This window comes from Chionomys nivalis, chromosome 1 (genome assembly GCF_950005125.1).
Source record: "Chionomys nivalis chromosome 1, mChiNiv1.1, whole genome shotgun sequence".
In the NCBI taxonomy this organism is placed as follows: Eukaryota; Metazoa; Chordata; class Mammalia; order Rodentia; family Cricetidae; genus Chionomys; species Chionomys nivalis.
In genome coordinates this window covers 142,022,086-142,043,241 of record NC_080086.1, presented here as the reverse complement: position 1 = coordinate 142,043,241, position 21,156 = coordinate 142,022,086, and the positions used below count along the sequence as shown (strand labels likewise).

Here is a 21,156-nt window from a genome sequence, read left to right as displayed (position 1 = left end):
GCCTGGACTGTGGTGTCCCTGCCACTTTGTTGCAATTTTCTTGCAATTCTGGCATCAAAGGAAGGTTTACTATGCTCAGGGAAGAAGGGACCTGTGAACTGGTTGATGTTGCTCAGTTGCGGTTCATGAGACATCAGCAGCTAACCGTTCCCCACCCACCCCGTGAAAAGTCGAGAGGAGCAACCTAAACACTTGGGGAAGGAAACTGCCCAGTCCTCCAGATGTGGGGATCCATACTCCAATGGCTCCTCACTATTTCAGATCACAGAGGGTCAGATACTGATGCTGGCAGCCATTATCTTCTCTGCTCCCCCAAGTCGGTTCAAGCCTCTCCCCATCAGGCTGAAAAGCTTTCTGGGAGATTCCCTTCTTCCCTTCCATTTTCCTGTTTCCCCTTGGACATTCAAGCACTAATAGCTAGGTCTGCACGAGTCACTCTCCTGTTACACTGACAAATACCTTATAAGAGCGACTGTAGCGAGGGGGCTTTACCCGCTTGTGGAGGCAGGCGCTTGAGGGAACTTCCCCCCTGTAGTGGGAAGCTGAGAGCTGCCACGTGGGTGCTGGGAATAAAACCTGGGTCCTCTGGATCTTACCCTCTGAGCCATCTCTCCATCCCTGCATTTTCTAAAATGAAGAGATAAGTTTTAATCGGAAAAACAAAAAATCATCATACCCTAGTACCTACATTTACAAAGCTTTTTCCGTTTTTCAGTTAGCTTGTCTGTGTTCTCTCATTTGATCTTTCCAGTAGCTTAATGGTCAAGCTGGAGAGAGAAACTCACCTATTTCCACCGAGGGAAACGTGTTACAGAAGGCCAAAGAGTTACCCGGGGTGACTTTCTGACCTCTGTCTGCTGTTCCCACCACTTTTCCAGTGTGGTAGAATCCCGACCAGCCATAGTGACCATCTCCATCAATGCAGCAAGGCTGCGTGGACCACTGGGCATGATGTAGTCTCCAGCCCCAGGACAAGCACACACCTAAGTCATCAGGCTCTAGCTAAGGGCTCCTAGCATGGGTATGCCACGATGCCTGTATAGAAGACTCCCGTTCAGTCAAGGGGAGGTTGTAAAACTGTCTTTAGGCATCCCAAAGTCAAGCTATTGTATGTCTCATTGGAAAGCATTTTAATTAATTCTCACTGTATGAGGACACAAGCAGTGTGCACAGGAAAGCCATTGGGCTGGCGACAGTCGACAGAGCCAGGGGATGGTACTGGTATGGGTCCAGGGGCCTGGGCTGGAAGTCTGAGGACTTTGGTCCCCTTCCCTCTTTTCTATTGCCTTTGCATGGTTTCTTCATCATGCTGTTTGCTTTTCCTGAGCTTCCCGCCAAGTGAGTTGCTTATGCTTGCTTCCATATATGTTCCTAAGACAGAATCAGGTCTCCACATACCATCAATTTCCGGTTTCCTTTACTGCTTCCCATTCTCAATCCCTGGGGGTGGGGGTGGGGTGCAGAAAACAAAACAAAACAAACAACAGTTCCTTGTATGTGACAGGGCCACCTCGCCTACAAGAAGAGTTTGTGATCCCAGGCCTGGAAGCTTCTTTGAGGGCAATGAGTCTTCTGACCCCTTTTCAGTAATGTTCTATCATGTTTCCGCAGTTGTCTCTGAAGGCACTCCGGTGAGAAGATAGAGGAAGCCAAGGCCCGGGGTTCTTGATTGGATGAACACCGGGATAATTCGTCAAGACTGTACCATGCTCAAGTTCCAATCATTGACAGGCAGGCTCTGAAGGGAGCATTATTTATTGTAAATAATGACTTGCACGAACTTTGAAGCATCCTTTTCGTCAGCTTTTATTTGAGTAATATTTTAATATTTTTAAATATGCATCTTGGCACTTGTCTGTCTTGTACAGATGGAGCCCTATCCCACCCTGTAGTGTCCACTGTGACTATAAACGACGCTTGCAGGCTGGTCCTTCTGAAACATTTTCCAGAGCATCCTTAGTTTTCAAGTCATCCCAAAGTCATAAATAGCCACAACAGCTTCTTATTGGCATGACCCTCATCCCACCAACTGCAAAATCCAACCTGATAATGCCTTAGAGACAATGCAGCCCAGAGGAAGCCGTGTGTCCCCGGGTCCCGGCAGTGCCACACAGCCTCCAGCGAGCAAGACGCCATGTCTCGCTTATTTTTATCTATACAGGGATGCCATTTTGCTGCCTAATGTAAATATATCCCAGTGCAAAGATTAGAGTGGGCTTGGCCCCTCACATGCCTTCCACAGGGACCCCTTTTGTAACGGAATTCTTTTACAAATAGCCAATGCTTTTACTGTTTACAGCATCCCTAATGCCCAGTCTCCATCACTTTTCCTTCTGCCCCTCCAAGTTTCCAGCTCCATCCTGACAGCCAGGGTAAAGTCAGCTTTATGAGATTTTGATATCTTGCCACCTCTGCAGATTACACATGTATATAGCTCATGATTATGATACGCTTATTTTTACCTCAGAGGTCTCCCTCCCCCAAACCCTCCCCTGAGTTAGGATTTACATGGAAAATACAACATACATTTGAAAAGGAACAACATGAGACTGGGGCAATAGCGCCATTGGTAAGATGCTTGCCTCACAAGCCTAAGGATTTGAGTTCAATTGCCAGTGCCCACATAAAGCAAAATATGGCAATACACACTTGTATCCCATTGCTGGGGAAGCAGAAGCAACCAGATCCCTGGGACTCACTGGCCAGCCAGGCTAATCAAGGAGCCCCGGGTCCCAGAGAATGATATTGTCTCAAAATACAAGCTGGCAACTCCTGAGGCCACAACACCCAAAACTGACCTCTGGCTTCTCCAGACTCACACATACATGTGCATGCACACTCCACACAGGAACATATGCACCCATACACAAACACATACAAAAGAACAAAGCATTCCATTGGTAGGAATCCCAGAACACCCATCAGCCCAAAGGAGTTTCCCTCTGAACTGAAAAGCACGGCTGTCTGATGGCTCTATGGACTTGTGGTGTGTGCCTGGGCTGGCAGGCAGATATATACAACCAGTTTAGGGGTCCTGAATAGACGGAGGGCCAAGCCCGCACCCTTCTTTGGGCCTCAAGGGAGGGAAGAGAATGCTTTTGCTTCTTGTCAGGTCCCAAATGCTCCCATCTGCAGGAATGAGGAGGCTGTAGCAGAGAAGGCAGAAAATAGAAGGAAACAGGATCTGTACTCAGAATAGCAGCTAAGGAAGAGGACAGTGAGCATTGGGGTGCTCTGAGTATCCTCCTCAGGCACTCACACCAGCAAGAGCACTAGCCCAGGCCAGGCCATCCAGAGATGATGGACAAGGAGAGTGTTCAGTCAGGTGTCTGCAGACAGCTGTTTTTTTGGAGCAAGTGTCTTACATTGTTGTGAGCCAGGGTCCAGTTCCCATCTCTGGGACATGACTCAAGCCACTGTAACAACTAATGAAGGAACAGAAAGCCTCCATGTTGCGGATTTGTTATGTTGGTTCTGGAAGTCTGCAGAAAGGTCAGCCTACACTCCCCTCTACTGGCAACCAGGCGAGTAATAATCATAAAAAGCTTTCATAATTATGAGGAGGGCCATCAGCAAGGCAGCCCCGCCCTTTGAGGTAGACTGCTTGCCCAGCGACTGTTCCCGTATTTATGTCTACGCTGATGGGACAGAAATGAAGAGTCTTCCTGAGTGACTGCGGAGATGTCTCCGCCAGGAAACTGCCTGCGGTCCAAGCATGAGGACCTGTGTTTATGTCCCCAGGATCTACAGAAAAGCAGGGCGAGGGGGTGAATGTCTGTGATCCGGGTCCTCCGAGGCAGGTAGACACAGCAGATCCCAGGGAGGTCAGTGGCCAGCCAGCCTCACCAAATCAGCGAGCTGCAGCTTTAGCAAGAAATTTTAATAAGAATGAGAGAGAGAGACCAGAACAGACATCGGTCGTTGGGTTGACCTTTGGCCTCCACATGCATGTGCACAGACGTGCCTTTTCTCACACACATACACACACACGTACATAACACACAAATAATTTTTTAAAGCTATTTAAAGACAGAGAGAAAGAACAAGTAAAAACCAAAAACAGCAAGCAGGGAACGATCTCAGGAATCTGGCCTAGCAGCTCTCCTCCAGACCTATCACTGAAGCTACCCCCTCCAAGTTCAAGTGGGCACGTCCAGTTCCCAGCAGCAGTGTACAGGTTGGGCCCCTGACCGTGAACTCACATGTGGAGGCGTCCCTGCCACCTTTGCCTGCCCTCACATTGCAGACTGTGACCCACCCCCCTGTGTCTCCCCTGTATTTTATATTTACTGGTGTCTCCTGCTGCAGATTCATTCCTTTGTACCCAATAAACTTCAATAAGTGGCAATGTCTGTGGCTGTTTCCCTGCAAATTCTACCTTTGACCCCCAGTACTGATCTAAGCCTCTTTGATTGACAGGTGATGATTGCACACATTTCTGGAATATAATATGAGGCTGTGGTGCAAGAATGAAATGTGTTCCAGTCAGACTTGAGTACTAAGACACATTTTTAAGGCCAGGGGTTCCTAGAACACCAAGAAGAGCGTCCTTGAAAATGTATTTATTCATGTGTATGTGTCTACGTGTGTATGCCGTGGGTACAGGTACCCATAGAGGCTAAAGGAGGGTGTCAGAGCGCCTGGAACTGTGTGCATATTGGGGATTGAATTTGGGTCCTCTGGTCCTATTCTGCCCTGACCCAGAGCATGGTGTCTACTTGCCAATGAAAAGGACCCTTTCCAGTCGCCTTCCCAGAATATCGTCAGCCTTTGTAAACAGCTCAGTTGGACTGAAATAGTGGCTAAAACCTGTAGCCGTGCCCTTGCCCACCTCAGTTGACTCATCACTAGATACCCCTGGCACCAGGCTCAGACGGGATGACACAGCCTGCCTTGCTCTCCAGGTCTGGATTCAAGTCTCCCATCTTTGTTGATGCTGTCAAACTTGCCCCCATGCATTAAGCAATTCTCAAGCACTGAGTCTTTCCTCTAGCCTCCCATGAAAATCTTTTTTGTTTGAAAAACCAAAAGTGCAGGGAGGGGAAACCTTTTCATATGCATTTTTAAGGTAGATAACAATAGACTTGCCAGTTTTATTACTTCAATATGGGTCAAATATGTTGCTTGCTTCTGCCAATGTATTAAAATGGGAAAGGTTTGCCGTACTAGGGATCGAATCCAGGGCCTTATGCATGCAACACTAAGGAAACCTTCAGTCTAAAACACTTGGTCTCTTCCCTGCAGCTCAGCCAGCCTTCAAAAGAGTCTTTTCTGTGGAGCAGAGTCCTCTCTAATCTCCATGGCTGTAGTTCTAGTGGATACGGGAGCCTGGAATGGGAGAGATGAGGTTCTTCTGCTGGGACTAGAGTTGGAAGGCAAACAAAAATATGAATCTCTTGAGTATGGGGGATTAAATTACTTAGGTGTACCTCAGTTTCCTCATCAGTCAAATTGGGGTGTAAATGTATATATGGGCATACAGTGATGAGGAAACGCTGTCAAACCCTGAACACTTGGGTCCCAGAGCTAAGTAAGGCAGCACATCCCACACTCTGGAAAGCAAACAGTCTGTGCATTTGTCCCCTCCAGGTATTTCATGTAAACAGAGTTATATATGTCTTCTTGTGACTTATTTATTTAGCCCAACATGATATCCAGAATGTTCATACATACTGTGACTGTATCAGAGTTGCCTTCTCCTCTTAAGGCTAAAGGTACTCCATTGCACAGATAGACCATGTTACATAACCATCCATCCACTCCCCTATAGATAATTTAATAGGCTAGGAAGGTGGCCGAACAGGCATCTTTTCCAGCCTTGCTTTCAATTCTTTTGGCACACACTAGGAAGCAGGATTGCTGGGTCATATGGAATTTGTTGAAAAAAAATCTCCATCTTCTACAATGGGCAACCATTTTCATTTCCGCCAGCTGTGAGTGATGTTTCCAGCTCCTCACATGGTAGTTGATTCTTTTTTTAAAATCTTTTTATTCTTTGTGTCTTTCACATCATGCATCTTGATCCCATTCATTTCCCATTCCTGCATATCCACACTCTGACCTTGCAGCCACCCCAATAAAATTTAAGAGAAGAAAGAAAACAAGAAGAAATGGGGGAAGAGTCTCATCATAGAAGCTCATGGGACACAGTGAGTCACTCAGTAAACCCTTTTGTCCATATAGCTTTACTTGCATTGGTCTGGTTGGAGGCCTCTGGTTTCTGCTGCCCTACTGATGCTGGACCCTCACTGGGGCTCCTCTTGCTTATCCTGCCATTGCCCTGTGATGTGGAAATCCTGCGGTTTTGGGTCTTCAGGGTATCCAATTCTTGCTGCTGCTGTTCTGATGGAACCGAGTGGCATATGGTTATAGTTTGGGATTTGTTTTTAAATAGTGACTTGGTCTTCACAGTGGAACAGTGTCGGGCCCTCCTAAGGTGACTGAGTTTTTTAAAGTTCCCATCAGAAAAGCAATGTTCTTTCTTTTTCATGTTTGTCTTGTGACCGGTGCCGGCTGTTCTCATGAAACACAAAAGAAGGGTCCTGGGCATTGACTTTGATATTTTTATTGTACACTGGGTGCATTTAAAGACACTCCGGGGGCAAGCACTGGATAGGGACATTGTTTGCCTTGTAGCTATTTGTACAAAAGGCTGCTAAGACCACACAGTCAGTTCCCCGCTACAAGAAACAAAGATTCTCTGTTACACTGCTCCAACTATGGCATTTCACTTCTCACAATATGATTAAAGACACATATTAATTCCTGCAAGAATTCTGTATGCAGTATTTTAGGATAGTTGGCTTTAGTCGGATAAAACACATTTGGACACGCATCACGGAACAGGAGCTGGGACTCTGCACCATGTAGGATGAAACCCCACATCTAAGGGAGGCACAGCAGAGCTGGGATGCTGGCCTTGCACCTGCTGGTCCTCTCTGTCCATGGTCCTTCCCCTTGCTCCCTGTTTTCTCCCAAAGCTGAGCTCTCAGCTGCAGACCTTTGCAATAAAAGAAGTAGCCAGTGATTTCAAGGCATGCACACCTGGCTGCCCTGTGGGCCTGCCAGAAGTGGTACCACCTGTATCAACATGGGATGACTTTTTTTTTTTTTTTTTTTGTGGCTGACAATTGGTTTTTATAGCTGCTGATTCGCCTGGTAGTGATGGAATGTTAGCATTGAACTCCAATAGACATTCGTCCGCTTCAGTAGCTTGTGAGGTTGACACCTACAAACACTGGATCGTGTGTTGGGGCTGAGACTCCACAGCTTTCATCAGGTACTTTCTCTACCACCGCTTCCAGACACCCCCAAGAATGATAGAAGACTATTTCCTATTTATGCTAACTTACGTCCACTCTAGTGTCTGCCCCCAGCTACGATGCTGTTTTCACTTAGTGGAAATCTCATTCACACAAGACTAGCTAGCTCATGTTAGGTTCTGTGGGACAGGTGGGGGCAGGCAGTCTGCACAAAGTATGCTCAGGATCCCCTATGCTCGAGGCTTAATAGATATCAGGTGGTCTTCTGGGAAGTTATTTACAGCATGATCCTAAACATTCCATTTGTATTTCATCCTGAACATCCATCTTCTCCATGTTGTTCAGAAAACCAACCCCTGCTTAAGAAATTACCCACCTAAGAAGCATTTCTTCAAAAAGAGATTCGTTAGGAGCATTTGAAAATGAATATTCTTCTACATCTGCCTATTCAAAATCCAGTATCATCTCTGCTGTTAATTTAGATATTTAAATTCCACATGCAGGAACCTCTCCCCAGTACTGTCCTCACCTCTGTTCCCACCCTTCGCTGTGAGAAAAGCTACTATTCCCAGCTCCTATCCACTGCCTGAGGGGAAAAACCAGGCCCCTCAAGGTCTGCCAGGTTGCCCAGAGAGGGCTCCTGCGCCCTCTAGTGGTAAGAGGACAACATGGTTGAGATGTACAATGCTCCAATATCTAATAATAGAAATGCCACTGTGTTTTCCAGTGCCCTCCTGAGTAATAGCGTCAGGTTGGCACAGCCATCTACAGCCTTGGCCAGAGCAATTAAAGAAGGTCGCCATGTCACTTACTTTCACTGGACTTCCGATCGAACCCTGAATCACCTTGGCTTTCTCAGGTGGGTCAGATCTGACAAACCGGCTGGCCTCACAGGTGGAGGTGAGACCACACGGAGAATTCACAGGATGGCTTCCTGCATCACCTTGCTTAAAAAGGTCAGCAGGTGGGGTTGGACGGGCAACTCTTTTCCCCTCAAACATCTCCCTTCTTTCCTTTGCACCTGTGGGCATCTTCAGCTTAGCTGCTCCACCTGTGCCCTCTGTTCATGTGCATTAGATGCCAGGCTCAGCCTGTTCAGAGCTCCTAGCAACTGCGAGCCACCATTTGGCCATCACAAACTTGTCCCTTCTCTTACGTTTTGCCCTTTGTTTATACACGGAACTCACAAGACAGTCGAGGAAAGGGCCCACAGCACATACACACCCGCCTAAAGGAGGGTTAAAAGAAAAGCCAGATTAGTCCCAATAAAACCTCTGGCCTGCATGACATTGTGAGATGAGAGCTCAGGTCCCTGTCAGTTCTCACAGCCCATGATACTGCAGCCGAGAATGATTTGGGGACCCTAAGCCATGTCTGAGGCCACCGATGGACGGTTTCTCTTTGCTCAGCCCTGCCAAGAATGATGACATATAACTGGACCCCACAGCACACACACACCCACACACTAGGTGTTCCTCTTATCTACACTTCACTTCTGTCTGTCATCTTTACCCCCTTGACCCCTTCAGGAGTAATGGTGAGTGGCCATGGATAAGTACCTACATCCTCTCTGCCATTCTAGACACCAGTCCAAAGGCAGCCACTGGCAACGGGGCATGAGAATTAAGTGGTGGTGATGGGGACCCTGGAGGTCAGGTGCTCAGCACACTGACTTGTGGGATCCAGTTAACCAGGCAGTGGGCACAGCGTCTGTCCTCAGCCTGTCCTGTCTTCCTCACACACTCCTGTGGAGTCGAATCCTTTGTGCAACACAATGGCACTGGGAAGGAATGAGTTTCATTCCAGTCTCTGCTAAGATGGTGGCTACCCACACTCCAGGTGCTCTCAATAGTCAAGAGGGTCATCTCTTTCTTGTCCTCATCCGTTGAGATTTGCAGTTGTATGAAGTCTGCCAAGGCCTTTTTGTGAATCTTATATAAGTTGCTGACCATCAAATTGCAAGTCATCTCTACACAGGGCCACATCCACGGGTGGGTGCGTTGCTGGATGGGAAGGTCCAGCTAACATGGATGCCAGCTCTCCTGCATGTGGAAGCAGACCTAGTCCACTGCGCATGGGCACAGCTCACAGAAGACAGGTCTTGTCACAAACACTGAGACAGAGCCGGAACCGTACCCAGGGGTCCTCTGTTCATTCCCATTGGCTTTATTTCCCAAGACATACCTGCAGGGACTGTGAGCCACACATAAGCCTGGGCTTTGTGGAGGAAAGCTGGGGTCCCCCCCATCTACACGCATAAGAGCCTTCAGTATGAACAAAAGTCTTTTGTTAATCTTGAAGAAACCCCTAGCTAGAGAGGGACAGGACCTTCACAGCTCTTGCCTTTCCCACCAGTGTGGCCCTGCAGCCCCGTCCAAGGCTGAGGGAACGCTCGTTCTCCTAAGGTGCCCATTGTCACTGAAATACAAGAACATCTTCAAGTCCACAGCTTATCACACAATGGAGCAAGAGGTATGTGGGATGGAGTTACACGGTGAAAGGGGGTTGCTAAGCTGAACAGAGGGAACATTTAGACACAAGGAGGCCACATGGTCAGTCTCATTTTACTCAAACAGAAGAGCGTTTCTCTGCTGGTAATTTAGTCGGGTGGGAAGTTGTAAGTAAGGGCGAGGGCATTTACATCACTTGAAGAACTTCATCTCGGTGTCCACACAGTCATAGAAAAGGTCTCCCACCTCGGCAGGGTCGGGGGGCTCGGGGCTGCTCAGGATCTCCTCCATTGCTTCCAAGCCTTGTTTCTCCAACTCCAGCATGGTCTTCCTCAGCATGCGACCTTGCTCCTGAGGAGGGACACAGTCATGCAGGACAACATGTGCCATGGCAGTGGACACTGACAGCCCAGCATCCATCCAGCTGGCTTCCTGCCAACAGCACTGTTCCCCCCCCCCTTCAGTTCCCCCAGACAACACCAAGGCTGCTCTAGAGTGTGCTTACATCACCAGCCTGCTCAGAATACTTCCACAGCCACCAGATGTCTGGTTCAAAGTCCTGACTACTGAGCAGTGCCCAGAGCACTCTGGCCCCTTGCCTTGTCTATCTATCCCTTTCAGTGAAATACATTGCTACACTCCATGGTAATCTCTCCATTGCTCAGGTGACTCCACACTCTGGAGGCCCCTCCCTTTCCCAACACCAGATCAACCTGAGTTCATCCTCAGACTTCTGCGGAAGGCCTTTCCTCCAGAATGCAATACCTTCTCTCTTCCATAATCACCATCATCTGTGTCTTGATGATTGGCCTACATAGCTGTCTCCCATCATACCCTGACCTCCAGGAGACGAAGAGGCTTATATCCGCCTCCCAATGACTAGAGCACAGTAGGCGTTCTCAAAAAAAAAAATGTCTATTGAAGGAATAGACAGCTCAATTAATAAACATGCCATGTATATCCCCATGTCACTTTTTTTCTATGATGGTGGCTTCCAAGGGGCCAAGGCTACATCTCAAGCTGGCAGCCAAACTTGGTAATATCTAAGAGTCTCCCATGTGATACTGGCTTGGGCAGCACGGAAGATGCAGGAGGACTGAAGGGAGAGGCTTGGTACTGTGAGAGGCCATTGGTAAAGATGCAACCTTGGTTTCAGTGGAGACCCAAGCATATTGGAGACACTAGGACCAGTGTATGACTACCAAGGACCCCAGCAGATGTAGAATGGAGCTGGCCTGAGCCTGTGACAAGCTGGGTGTTTTAAATATTGTTATCTTTAAAACTGCTGTTCCTGAGAAATGGAGTTGCCCAAACCCTTTGGAGCCCAGAAAATTTTTAAGTGAGTCCCAGATGCCACACTAAGCTGTAGGCTACAGGATTTGATTTACACTGCTGGATGTCAATTTTGCTTTGATTTGATTTTAACTGTGCCCTGGTTCTTAGTTTCTTGAAATAAGAAGCATGTAACTTATTTTTCACCTTATAGTATCTCAAATTAAGAGATGTAGGATTTTTAAAAGAGAATTTAGGCTTTTAAAGTATTGAATTTTATCTATCATCTATCTATGACCTATTTTTGAGGCAGGGTCTCTCTCTCTCTCTTTCTCTCTCTCTCTCTCTCTCTCTCTCTCTCTCTCTCTCTCTCTCTGTAGTCCTAGTCCTCAAGCTCACAGACAGCCACCTGCCTCTGCCTCCTGAGTACTGGAATTAAAGGTGTGTGTCACTACACCTGGCTAAAGAATTAAACTTTTTAAAGACTTTAGGACTTGCAAAGTTATACTGTTTTATATTGTGATTTTAACATGAGATCTTAAGGATGAACAAGAGAGGAAAGGTTATGTATTTATGAGTCAGGTTGGTAAGAGGTCAATTGTGCCAGGTAGTGTTTTTCTCATTTTGACACAAGACAGAGTCATCTGGGAAGAAAGAACCTTAGCTGAGAAAATGGCTCAATCACCCTGGAATGTAGGCAAGTCTGTGGGGAATTTCTTGATGAGTGGTTGGCCTCGGAAGGCCCAGTTCATTGCGAACAGACCCACCCCACGCTTGAACAGATGATCATCGGGTATATAAGAAAGCAGGCTGAGAAGACGTGGAGAGCAAGCCAGTAAGCAGCATCCCTTCATGGTCTCTGCTTCAGTTTCTGCCTCTCAGCTCCTGCTTTGGCTTCCCTCCACGTGTCACTGTGATCCAGACATGGAAGTCAAATAAACTCTTTTCTCCCCAGTTGCTTTTGGTCATGGTATCTACCACAGTAACAGAGAGCAAATGAAAACAGTGTGGTTTGTGTGTATGATGCATGTGTTCATGTGTATTCCTGTATACATGTGTGTTATGTGCAAGCAGAGGCCAGAAGAGGATGCTAGGTGTCCTGTCCCACCTTATTACCTCAGGCATCTCATTGAGTCTGGAGCTAGGCTGGCGGCGGAGGAGCCTGAGCCACCCCCTTTTCTCTGTACCCCACAGGCTTGCACAGCCAGGCTGGCCTCTTACAGAGGTGCCGGGACTCAGATCCTCATGGCGCACAGCAAGCGCTCTTGCCTACCTACTCGTTTCTCTAGCCTCAGTCACTGCCTTTTCAAATCTGTGTTAGATAACCACAGCGCTACGTATAAGGAATTGGGGGACTGGAAAAGGGCTCAGTAGTTAGGTGTACACCACCCTGCTCTTACAGAAGACTGAGTTCAAATCCCAGCACCCATGTTGAGCAACTTAAAACTGCCTGTAACTGCAGATCCAGTGCATCTGACACCTCTGGCTTCCTTGGATGCCTGCAAGCATGGGCACAGAGATGCAGGAATAAAAATAAATCTACAAAAGAAAATGAAGCATGTGCCCCAATTCATCTAGAGGTGGCTCCTTTCTTCAGGACAGTTTAGGCCTATGGAAGTTGTCACACAAATGGTGGGGAGAGCAGATGAACATCTGACAACCACATTCCTTCTTCCTCTCCAAAACAAAGCCTAGGCTTGGGGTTTCCATGAAAACTCACCACCAAAGGCTACTGTGGGAATTTGCCGGGTGCTAGGACGCATTAGGGAATACTAGGGGCTTTTCTTCACTGAGTCGGTATCTTCTGACTTTATTAACCAAAGCTTTTCAGATAGAACAGTTGTACTCTGAGGAATTATTTCTAAAATATTGGGGACTTGATAATCTTCTTTTTGTATCATGATAGAATATTCATAACATAAAAGTTACTTTTTTGACCCATTTGAGTGTGGAGCTGTTCTGCACACTTACACTGTGATACCCCATGTTCACACAGCCTTGGGGCAGCTACTGTTTAGAAATGGCATATGACCAACTCCATACAGTACAGGGTTTCATCCCCCAAAAGCACACAAAGATTTTCAATAGCACAGCTCTGATACTCGGAGGTTAACAGTGGATGAGGAAGGGATGCTCGGTCTGCTGGATTCAGGGTAATCACAAAAGCAGAGGTTTCATTTGTTTTGGTTTCAGGAGAACTGACAGGAAAGTTAACACCTGCCTTCTCTTTCTGAGGAAAAAGAGGAGAGGAATGTGTGTGCCAGCCACCTCACTGCCTCCTCCCTGACACCCACCTCCCTGGAGCTCCTCCAGGCTCACCTGGTCACTCTCGATGACAGCACGTGCCCACTCGTGGGCCTTGTACAGCTCATGCCGGCGGTCTGGCTTCTCCTGGAACCGAGGTTCCTTTTTGGCTGGGTCATCGTCACCAAAACAGGGCGACTGTGCTTTGGGGACAAGTTTTACGTCATCAACAAAGATGAATGGCTTGAATATGGACCTGGAAAGGAAGGAGAGCTGCTTCAGTCAGGCTGAGCTTAGCGCCTGGATATCCAGTGATGAGCCAATCGAGGCAGGCAAGTCAGTCCAAGAGACACACAGCTGTGTGCTTTAGTCGCGATTTCTATAAAACTAACAGTCATTTACAAAGGCTGGTGTCAAAACAGACTAGCTGCTCTGGAAGGCCCCTTTTGTTGGGAAAGAAGGGCCAGTAGACACAGTGCTGCGGACCGGGGCAGAATAAGCCATGTATTTGAATGGAACAGGGGGCTCCTGTGGTTTTCAGTTTTGATCTTAAGGGTCTACTTTCTTGAAAAATCTTTGAAGTACCTCATAAACTAGAGGAGGTCAGATTAAAGTGATATCAGCTAAGCCCAGAGGCCCCAGAGGGGCCACAGTGAGGGAAACAGAAGGCTGGTTGTCTAAGAGCTAGGCAGAGCACAGAAGGGGCTGGTGTCTCCTGCTCCACTGGGCTCCTCTCCTGCTTAGAGGAGATGGAAGCGTCCAGGTGCGTGGCACATGTACTTGTGCATACCTGGGTATACATCACACAGACACATGTACGCACCCCAAAGCAGCCATGCATATAAAGAGCTGGGCAGGATGAGAGACACCCGTAGTGGACTAGCAGCTGGAAGAAAGTCTTACTCTTCTCCCCGTCCCCTTTCCACCCCCATACAAAGCCCTGCTGAAACAGAGGTGCAGTTCTGGCAACACCCTGGGGGGCACCTGCAGTAACAACAGGAGAAACTGAGAAAATGAGCCTTTCACACTCTGTGGGCTCTGACGGATTTGTGTGGTTTACACGTTTTCTTCTCTCAGCGGTACATGTGTGCCCACTACGAGAAGCCATGAAGAGGTTAAAAGGGAGCTGGGAGGCTGACTTTCTCAGCTCTGGTGTATTTGAGGCTAGGGGCAGCCAGATCTCCCTTGTCATTGTGCCACACAGTCACAGACACTGTGACCTGAAAAGGACCATGAACCAGTCACCCTTGCTGTTTTAGATACATCTCTAGATTTTCAGCATAAACATCCCTCAGAAGCCTGAAACCAGCCCTGTTCCACTGAATCAGAATCTGCACCAGCCGTGGGCAACAGGCTGATAAATGACCTCTAGAGTTCTTTTCCAGAGCTGTGGTTGGAAAGAAAGCTCAAGAAGGGCATGCAAAAGTAAGTTCCAGGTTCATTTAACATGAACGCCAAAGGCAGTTCAACATCTGCGCCCGAGCTGCAAGAGTGAGTAGTGCAGGCTAAGGACAGGTTTCTGTGACTCTTCTGTCCTGTCAGCAAGACTCATAGTCATCAGAAATGATCTACCAGAAATTCTCAAAGAATGAGTGAAAAATGAGGGGCCAGGTGGGCTGGAGAGATGACTAGGTAGTTAAGATCACCAGAGCACTTGCTGAGAACCTAGATTCTTTTCCCAGAGCCCACAGGCAGTTCTCAACCTTCCGGAAGGCCAGTTTCAGGGCATCAGATGCCCTCTTCTGTCCTCTGCAGGCACTGCATGCATGAGAGATACATGCAAATAAAACACTCATCCACATTTTAAAAATAATATTTTTAAATGAGGAGGGAACCAAACAGAAATTCTCAAAGAACTAACAAAAACGTAAAACAAAACAAAATAAAACCCCCACCCATTCCTCAGCCCTATCAGCCAGAAAGCACAAGACATACCTAACTAGGCTGTCCCAGGGCCCCTATTACCCAGCTATACCACAAGAAACCCTAGAACAGAGGGAAGCTACCCATGGTCAGAGGAATACATTTCCACTTCCTGCAGCCTCTTGGAAATGGATCTTTGCTTTCTCTTCTCCCAACTTCCGGGTGTGAAGGAGGAGTTAGTCCAAAGCTTCAAACTTCCTGAACCAATTGTGATGACCTCATTAGGGAGAAGAGAGGGAGAGGAAGAAAGAAGCATGGGCCCAGCACCCACAGGCATCCAGACTTCTGCCATCAATATTCTGGTCTTTGGACATAGAGTTGGCATTGCCGTAAGCACCCACCCTATCCCATAGGGCGAGCAGCACTTAGATGGCTGCGGTTAGTGCATGTGGTACAGCAAACACCCGGCTGGCACAGGGACCCTTGTGCCCACATGGTCCAAAGAGTCAGCTCAGGGCCGAGCCACACAGAGCCAATGACAGACAGAACTGCTGAGGAGTTGAGTGGAGGCTCCTTGAAAGGAGTTCTCTCATTCTCTCTGACCCCAGGGCACGCGATAGCCATCTGCGGCATACTACCTCCTCGGTCCACTGACCTCTGCTCTAAGGGGGAGGAGTGGTCTCTTCCAGAGAGCCCTGCCCTGCTTACTGCGCATGGGAGGCCCTTGCCAAGGGCTGGGTGTGAAAGCCCAGCTGCTCTAAACTGAGTGAGAACAGGAGGGGCAGACAACTGGACAGAGGCAAGGTGGGGGAGTGAGAAGCCATTCTGCATCTGGCCGGATGTAAGGCCAGTAGTTTTTCTCTGCTTCTCAAGTGGACCGAGGTGGCGGCTATGGTTTCTTCCAGTGCCTAAGACCACTCTCTGTGCCTTTCCATTGTCCGTTTCTACGAGGCATGCAGACTGGTCATTCCAACTTCAGTAAGTTCATGGCATGCACGGGTTTGCTTTTTTATTAATCTTCTGCATCCAATATATTAAACAAAATGGATTGAGATGTAGGAATTCAGCATGTCGGTCTTCCTCACCACCTGCTGAATGCCAGTTACTTAACGATGCTGTTAAGTGCCAGGTAGTTTTTCTAAGGCAAAGTGTACCATATGTTTAGCCTTCTCAACTACCCTTCTATTTGAAAACCGAACACTAAGTAAGAGCAGGTACCCATAATATTTGGATCTGTCAAAGCTTCCCCAGATATCCTTTTCAGTCTCTAAAAAAAGTCAGCATCCTCAACTTCTAAAAATATGAGTCATGAATGTGTGGTTGATGGTAAGCTTGAGATTGGATAAATTATGTAAATAACAAAACCATATAATTCTAGTTATGATAAAATGGTAACAACTGTTGCTAATAATTGGCTGAAGAAATACCTGTCACTCATGTTTCATCATCTGCACCTCTGGCCCATGCTCTACAAAGAAAATGTGGGTCACAGTGCAGTTTGAAAACATCCTAATGTTCGGCCAATCTTTAATGCAAAGTACATTTATGATTCTCAATAGATAAGGGCATCTTTCTACATTAGAGGCTCAGATGGCAACTTCTTCAGTGCACTTCAATGAGTGCTAATTAAAGCCCAGAGATGAAATGACTTGACCAAGGTCACACAACAAGGCGGTGTCAAAGCTGAAACTGCCTCTCTGAGTCATGGCTGTACCACCCAGATACCAGCACAGGCCACACTGCTCCAGTGTTCCCAAGGGCCACGCTGCTCCAGGCAGGAGGGAATGGCCCCATTTTACACATGAGATGACTGAGGGTCATGGAGTTCAGTGCTTTGTCCAAAACTCCATTTCAAATAAGTGGCTAAATTCAGACAAGTCTTCTCAATGTGAAGTAAGCTTTCCCCACCACTTCTCACTCTTAATCCTCCTGTTGGCTTTATCCACACGTACTACTATAAGAAACAGTAGCTCTGGCCAGCCAATAGTTTAACCTCAGACACACCTTTGTTCTTGCTGAAGAAAAAACACTCCCCAAGTGACTATGCTGGGCTCATCTTGTAACCAAAGTCCCTGAGGGACAGGAAACACAAGAAAGGAGCAATGCACAGACTCTAGCTCTGGATGAATCTGTTCAACCCTGACCCCAGTCAGGGAAACCTGCCCATAATAACCAGCTTCTTTCCAAATGTAGGTGTCTTTCTAAATGGTGCATCTGTGGACATACGACAACGTCACTCGAATCTACTGTTGGCTGAGATCAGAACCACTCAGGGAAGGAGCATGCGCTGTACAGGAGCTCTGGGAAGGGCCATTGTACAAGAGCACTGAGGGCAGGCGGTAGTGGCACACACCTTTAATCCTATCACTTGGGAGGCAGATATACGTGGATTTCTGTGAGTTCGAAGCCAGCCTGGTCTACAAGTGCTAGTTCCAGGACAGCTAGAATTCCTTTCTAAAACAAAACAAAAGAAAACAAAACAAAAACAAAAACCAAAAACAAAAGAGGACCGGAAAGGAACAGTCAATAAGGGAAGAGCCTGCTGACTCAGCAGAGTGGTGACATGGTAGAATCCATCTCCTCAGTAAACTGGATCAATGGGCCTTCGCATCTCCCTCAAGCACTCAAGGGCTGGTTCTGTGTTCCCTGTCACTCTCAAATTCACACGTGCCTGGCACACGAGAGGAGGGGGCATGGGAGACAGAGGGATGAAGGGGAAAGTTGGATGTGAAGACCAGCTAAGATCTGTAGATTAGCGTGTAGGACATGACAAAGAAGTACCCAAGCAGACGGAGCCCAGGCAGAGGCTTTGGTCCTGATACCAACGAGGAGGGGTAATTCACTGTCTCGAAGCATCTCTGTATGTTAATACTAGCAGACGACTGTGAGATCGCCTTAATTACAGCATCTGATGACAAAAGACAGTGTTCAGCGTGCCCAATCACAAGTAGCACTGAGACTTCAGACAGGCTGAGACTGCAGTCCTGAGTCACCGTGGGTGACACAGCCGGCTTCACCACGGAAGACAATGCTGGACTGTCTTCTCAAAGGCCTGTAATCTTCTATGAGGTCTTTCCAATTCATTTAACTATGAATAATCTTCTTTTAAAACTACTTTAAAGTTCTCATTTAGTACCAGAAGGCGATTTCACAACCCATTTCTATAATCGGATTAAGCTGCCTGCTTCAGCCTGGGCAATAGGATTCCTTTCTTTGCGTGTTCTGGAGATGAAAAGTCTTATATCCTATGCAAAGTTAGAGCAGGGCCTCCACATAGCCGGGCATTGGGGCATAGTTCATTCAGACTCACTACTTGAAAGACTCTGGTATCTATTTCCAACAGAAGACTTATATTTAACATATAACTGGATATAGTGGCACATGCTTGTGATCAAGCACTTAGGAGGCAGAGGAAGGGGGATTGCTGTAAGTCTGATGCCAATCTATCTACCAAATGAGTTCTGGGACAGTCAGGGATATATACAAAGGCCGCAGAAAGCAAAATACATAAGAAATTCTCTGAATGCTGCAGTAGAGAAACAACAGGTCTAATATACAGGTCTAGAAAAGACAGCAACCTAACATCCCAACAGGTGCCGAGAGGCAGCCATCATCGGGAAAATACAAACGCACTGTGGTGGGAATTTAAATGATACAACGGGCAGGAGATCGCTCAGAACATAGAGGCACTTGCCACCCAAGCTTGATGACTCAAGTTCAAGTCCAAAGAAACCACGTGAAAATCCAGATACAGTAGTTTCTGCCTGTAATTCTAACAGTCCGACAGTGAGATGGAGACAGAATCAGCCGGAAGTTCAGATATGCATCTCAGCAAAACAAGAGAGACCCTGTGCCCCAAACAGGTGGAAGAAGAGAACTGAAAGTGTCTTACCTCTTCATACACACACACTCACACACACACACACACACACACACACACAAATAAATAAATAAATAAATAAATAAATAAATAAATTTTTTTTGAAAAAGAGAGAGAGAGAGAGAGAGAGAGAGAGAGAGAGAGAGAGAGAGAGAGACTCCTGTATCTTAAAGAGGAGTACACATTGTACACCTTGGCAGAACACTCCAGACTCAGAAACAAAACTCTCGCTGCCACGGTAGACCCCTGTAGACCCACAGAGCCCTTGGGAGACCAAGTCTTAGCCTTGGAGGGTTGGAGGGGCCTGGACACAGAGATGTGAAAACCAGATCTGCTAGGCCAAAACATGGAGGAAGATGGGGCTAAAATCAAGATGAGCAGATGGAGCTGTGGGTGGGGGACCATCCAAAGAGAGCCCAGGAACAGTGCAGAGTGCATGGCACAGGGAAGGGCCAGCAGCAGGGCCGTGAGACGGCTGAGCTGGTTGAGTAGAACGTAGGGAAAGGACTGTCAGGAACCTAATCGCTAAGACGGTGCACACCCCGCCAGTTCTGGCGGTGCCGACCTCCGATATTAGATGTGGGAGGTCCAAACACCTGGCTGTTCTTAGAGGATGTATCCTCAGCACTGTGCAGGACTGCCTCCCGGCTGAAGCAGGTGGACAGAAAGCAGCAATCTAAAACATGTCAAAAGATGGTACGTATTTCCCTCTGTACCACCCTTGGACCATTTGTCCAGTAACGCACAAGAACGGTAAACCTTTGGTAGCCCTGTATCTGGCTCTTACTGTGTTTTATACATCTTCATCTATAACACAATGCTTGGCCTATGATCTATTCTTAACAGCAATAACTGGGCTCCATGACTAGAGTGAGCCCTATGTGGCTGTGGTTGAGCACCACCTAATCACAGCTCCTACACTACACTGCCCAGGCTGAGAACTGAGAAAAGTATCCAAGGGAAGGACATGGCCAGGAGCTTTGGCCTGCCGGAGGTGTTTTAGACAAACCTGGAAGGATCCGGGGTCCCGGTGAAGTAGTGGATGCACGGTGAACTTCTGTTCTGAGGCAGGACAGACACTATGCTGGCTGTAGTGAGGAACGATTCGGAGTCTATGCAGACTCCACTGGCTTTGTCTCGTAAGATGTTGATCATTGTCTGCACGGTGATGCTTTCTGGGAGAGAGGGGGGGGGGAAGGAATGTATAATTATGAAGGCTGGCAGTCAAAACGGAGTCACTTTTTTCTCTCTTTGCTTCTCAAATTCCCACTCGCCCTGATGAAGTCTGGCCGGAGATGAGCAGAAACGGTCATGCTCATCCTGGGTCACATCCATGTTCAGTCCTGCGCTTCTTCCTCCCACCTTCCTGCTGACTGGGAGAAGCCAGCCAGTGCTTCACAAACTGCAGCCAGAGTTGAACAGAAAAGTCCCCAGCCCTGGACTGTCTCTATCTGTCTACATGCTAATGTGGGAAGGAAATAGTTTCCATTTCCTTTAAACCATATTAATTCAGATCTCTTTGCTGTAGCCTTACCTCTCTCTCAACTAGTGCAATGACTGAACAGACACATAAGAAACAGTGTGGTCCTAAACACGGCCCTCCCCTCTCTCGCCTTCATGCCTACTTGCTGTTCGGGGAACGTATACTATCTGCAGGATGATCAAACACAAAGAGAATGAGATGAAATACGAAGAAGCATTTAGAGTACTCAGACTTTAGGCTCTACATTCAGAAGAGTGGATGAAGTCCCTGATACACGTGATCCCATTCTATCATGTCCTCCTGTGACTATGAGTCTATAAAACAGTCTTTTAGCTGGATGTGATAGTTCATGCCTATAATCTCAGCATCCAGAAGGTTGAAGCAGGAAGAGCACTGATTTGAGGCCAGCCTGGGCTACATAGTAATTTCCAGGACAGCCTGAGTTACACATGGAAACCTTTCTCAAAATACAAAACCAAACCAAACCAAAACCAAAACCAAAACACGATAGTTATGTGGAGAAGTAGCTGGCCAGCCTCGGCCTCCAGGTTTCAGGTCGGAACCTGTAATAGATTCACTCTTCTTCAAAACTCCTCCCCAAAGTACCAAAACCAGGCACGGAAGCCACCAATCCCACTCTTAGCCTGAGTGCACCAAGATGGACTCAGCCAGGGACAGGATGCCCCAGTGCAATGCAGGTCC

At 47.4% G+C, this 21,156-nt stretch overlaps 2 protein-coding genes across 4 annotated transcripts in view; one reads left to right on the top strand and one right to left on the bottom strand.

Annotated features, from left to right (window-relative positions):
* The window catches only part of Wipf3 (WAS/WASL interacting protein family member 3), an 80,059-nt gene extending 75,717 nt beyond the window's left edge, over window positions 1-4,342 (top strand). For both annotated transcript variants that reach the window (XM_057776809.1, XM_057776801.1), the window contains one exon: window positions 1,612-4,342. In XM_057776809.1, coding sequence (XP_057632792.1) covers window positions 1,612-1,635 — 24 coding nt within the window. In that variant the 3' untranslated portion in view covers window positions 1,636-4,342. The remainder of the gene's footprint in view (window positions 1-1,611) is intronic.
* A 2,207-nt stretch (window positions 4,343-6,549) lies between these two features.
* Scrn1 (secernin 1) overlaps window positions 6,550-21,156 on the bottom strand; it is a 72,551-nt gene continuing 57,944 nt past the window's right edge. For both annotated transcript variants that reach the window (XM_057769673.1, XM_057769681.1), the window contains exons 6-8: window positions 19,981-20,146; window positions 13,304-13,484; window positions 6,550-10,063 (exon numbers count right to left, since the gene is read on the bottom strand). In XM_057769673.1, the coding sequence (XP_057625656.1) occupies window positions 9,905-10,063; window positions 13,304-13,484; window positions 19,981-20,146 (506 nt within the window). In that variant the 3' untranslated portion in view covers window positions 6,550-9,904. The remainder of the gene's footprint in view (window positions 10,064-13,303; window positions 13,485-19,980; window positions 20,147-21,156) is intronic.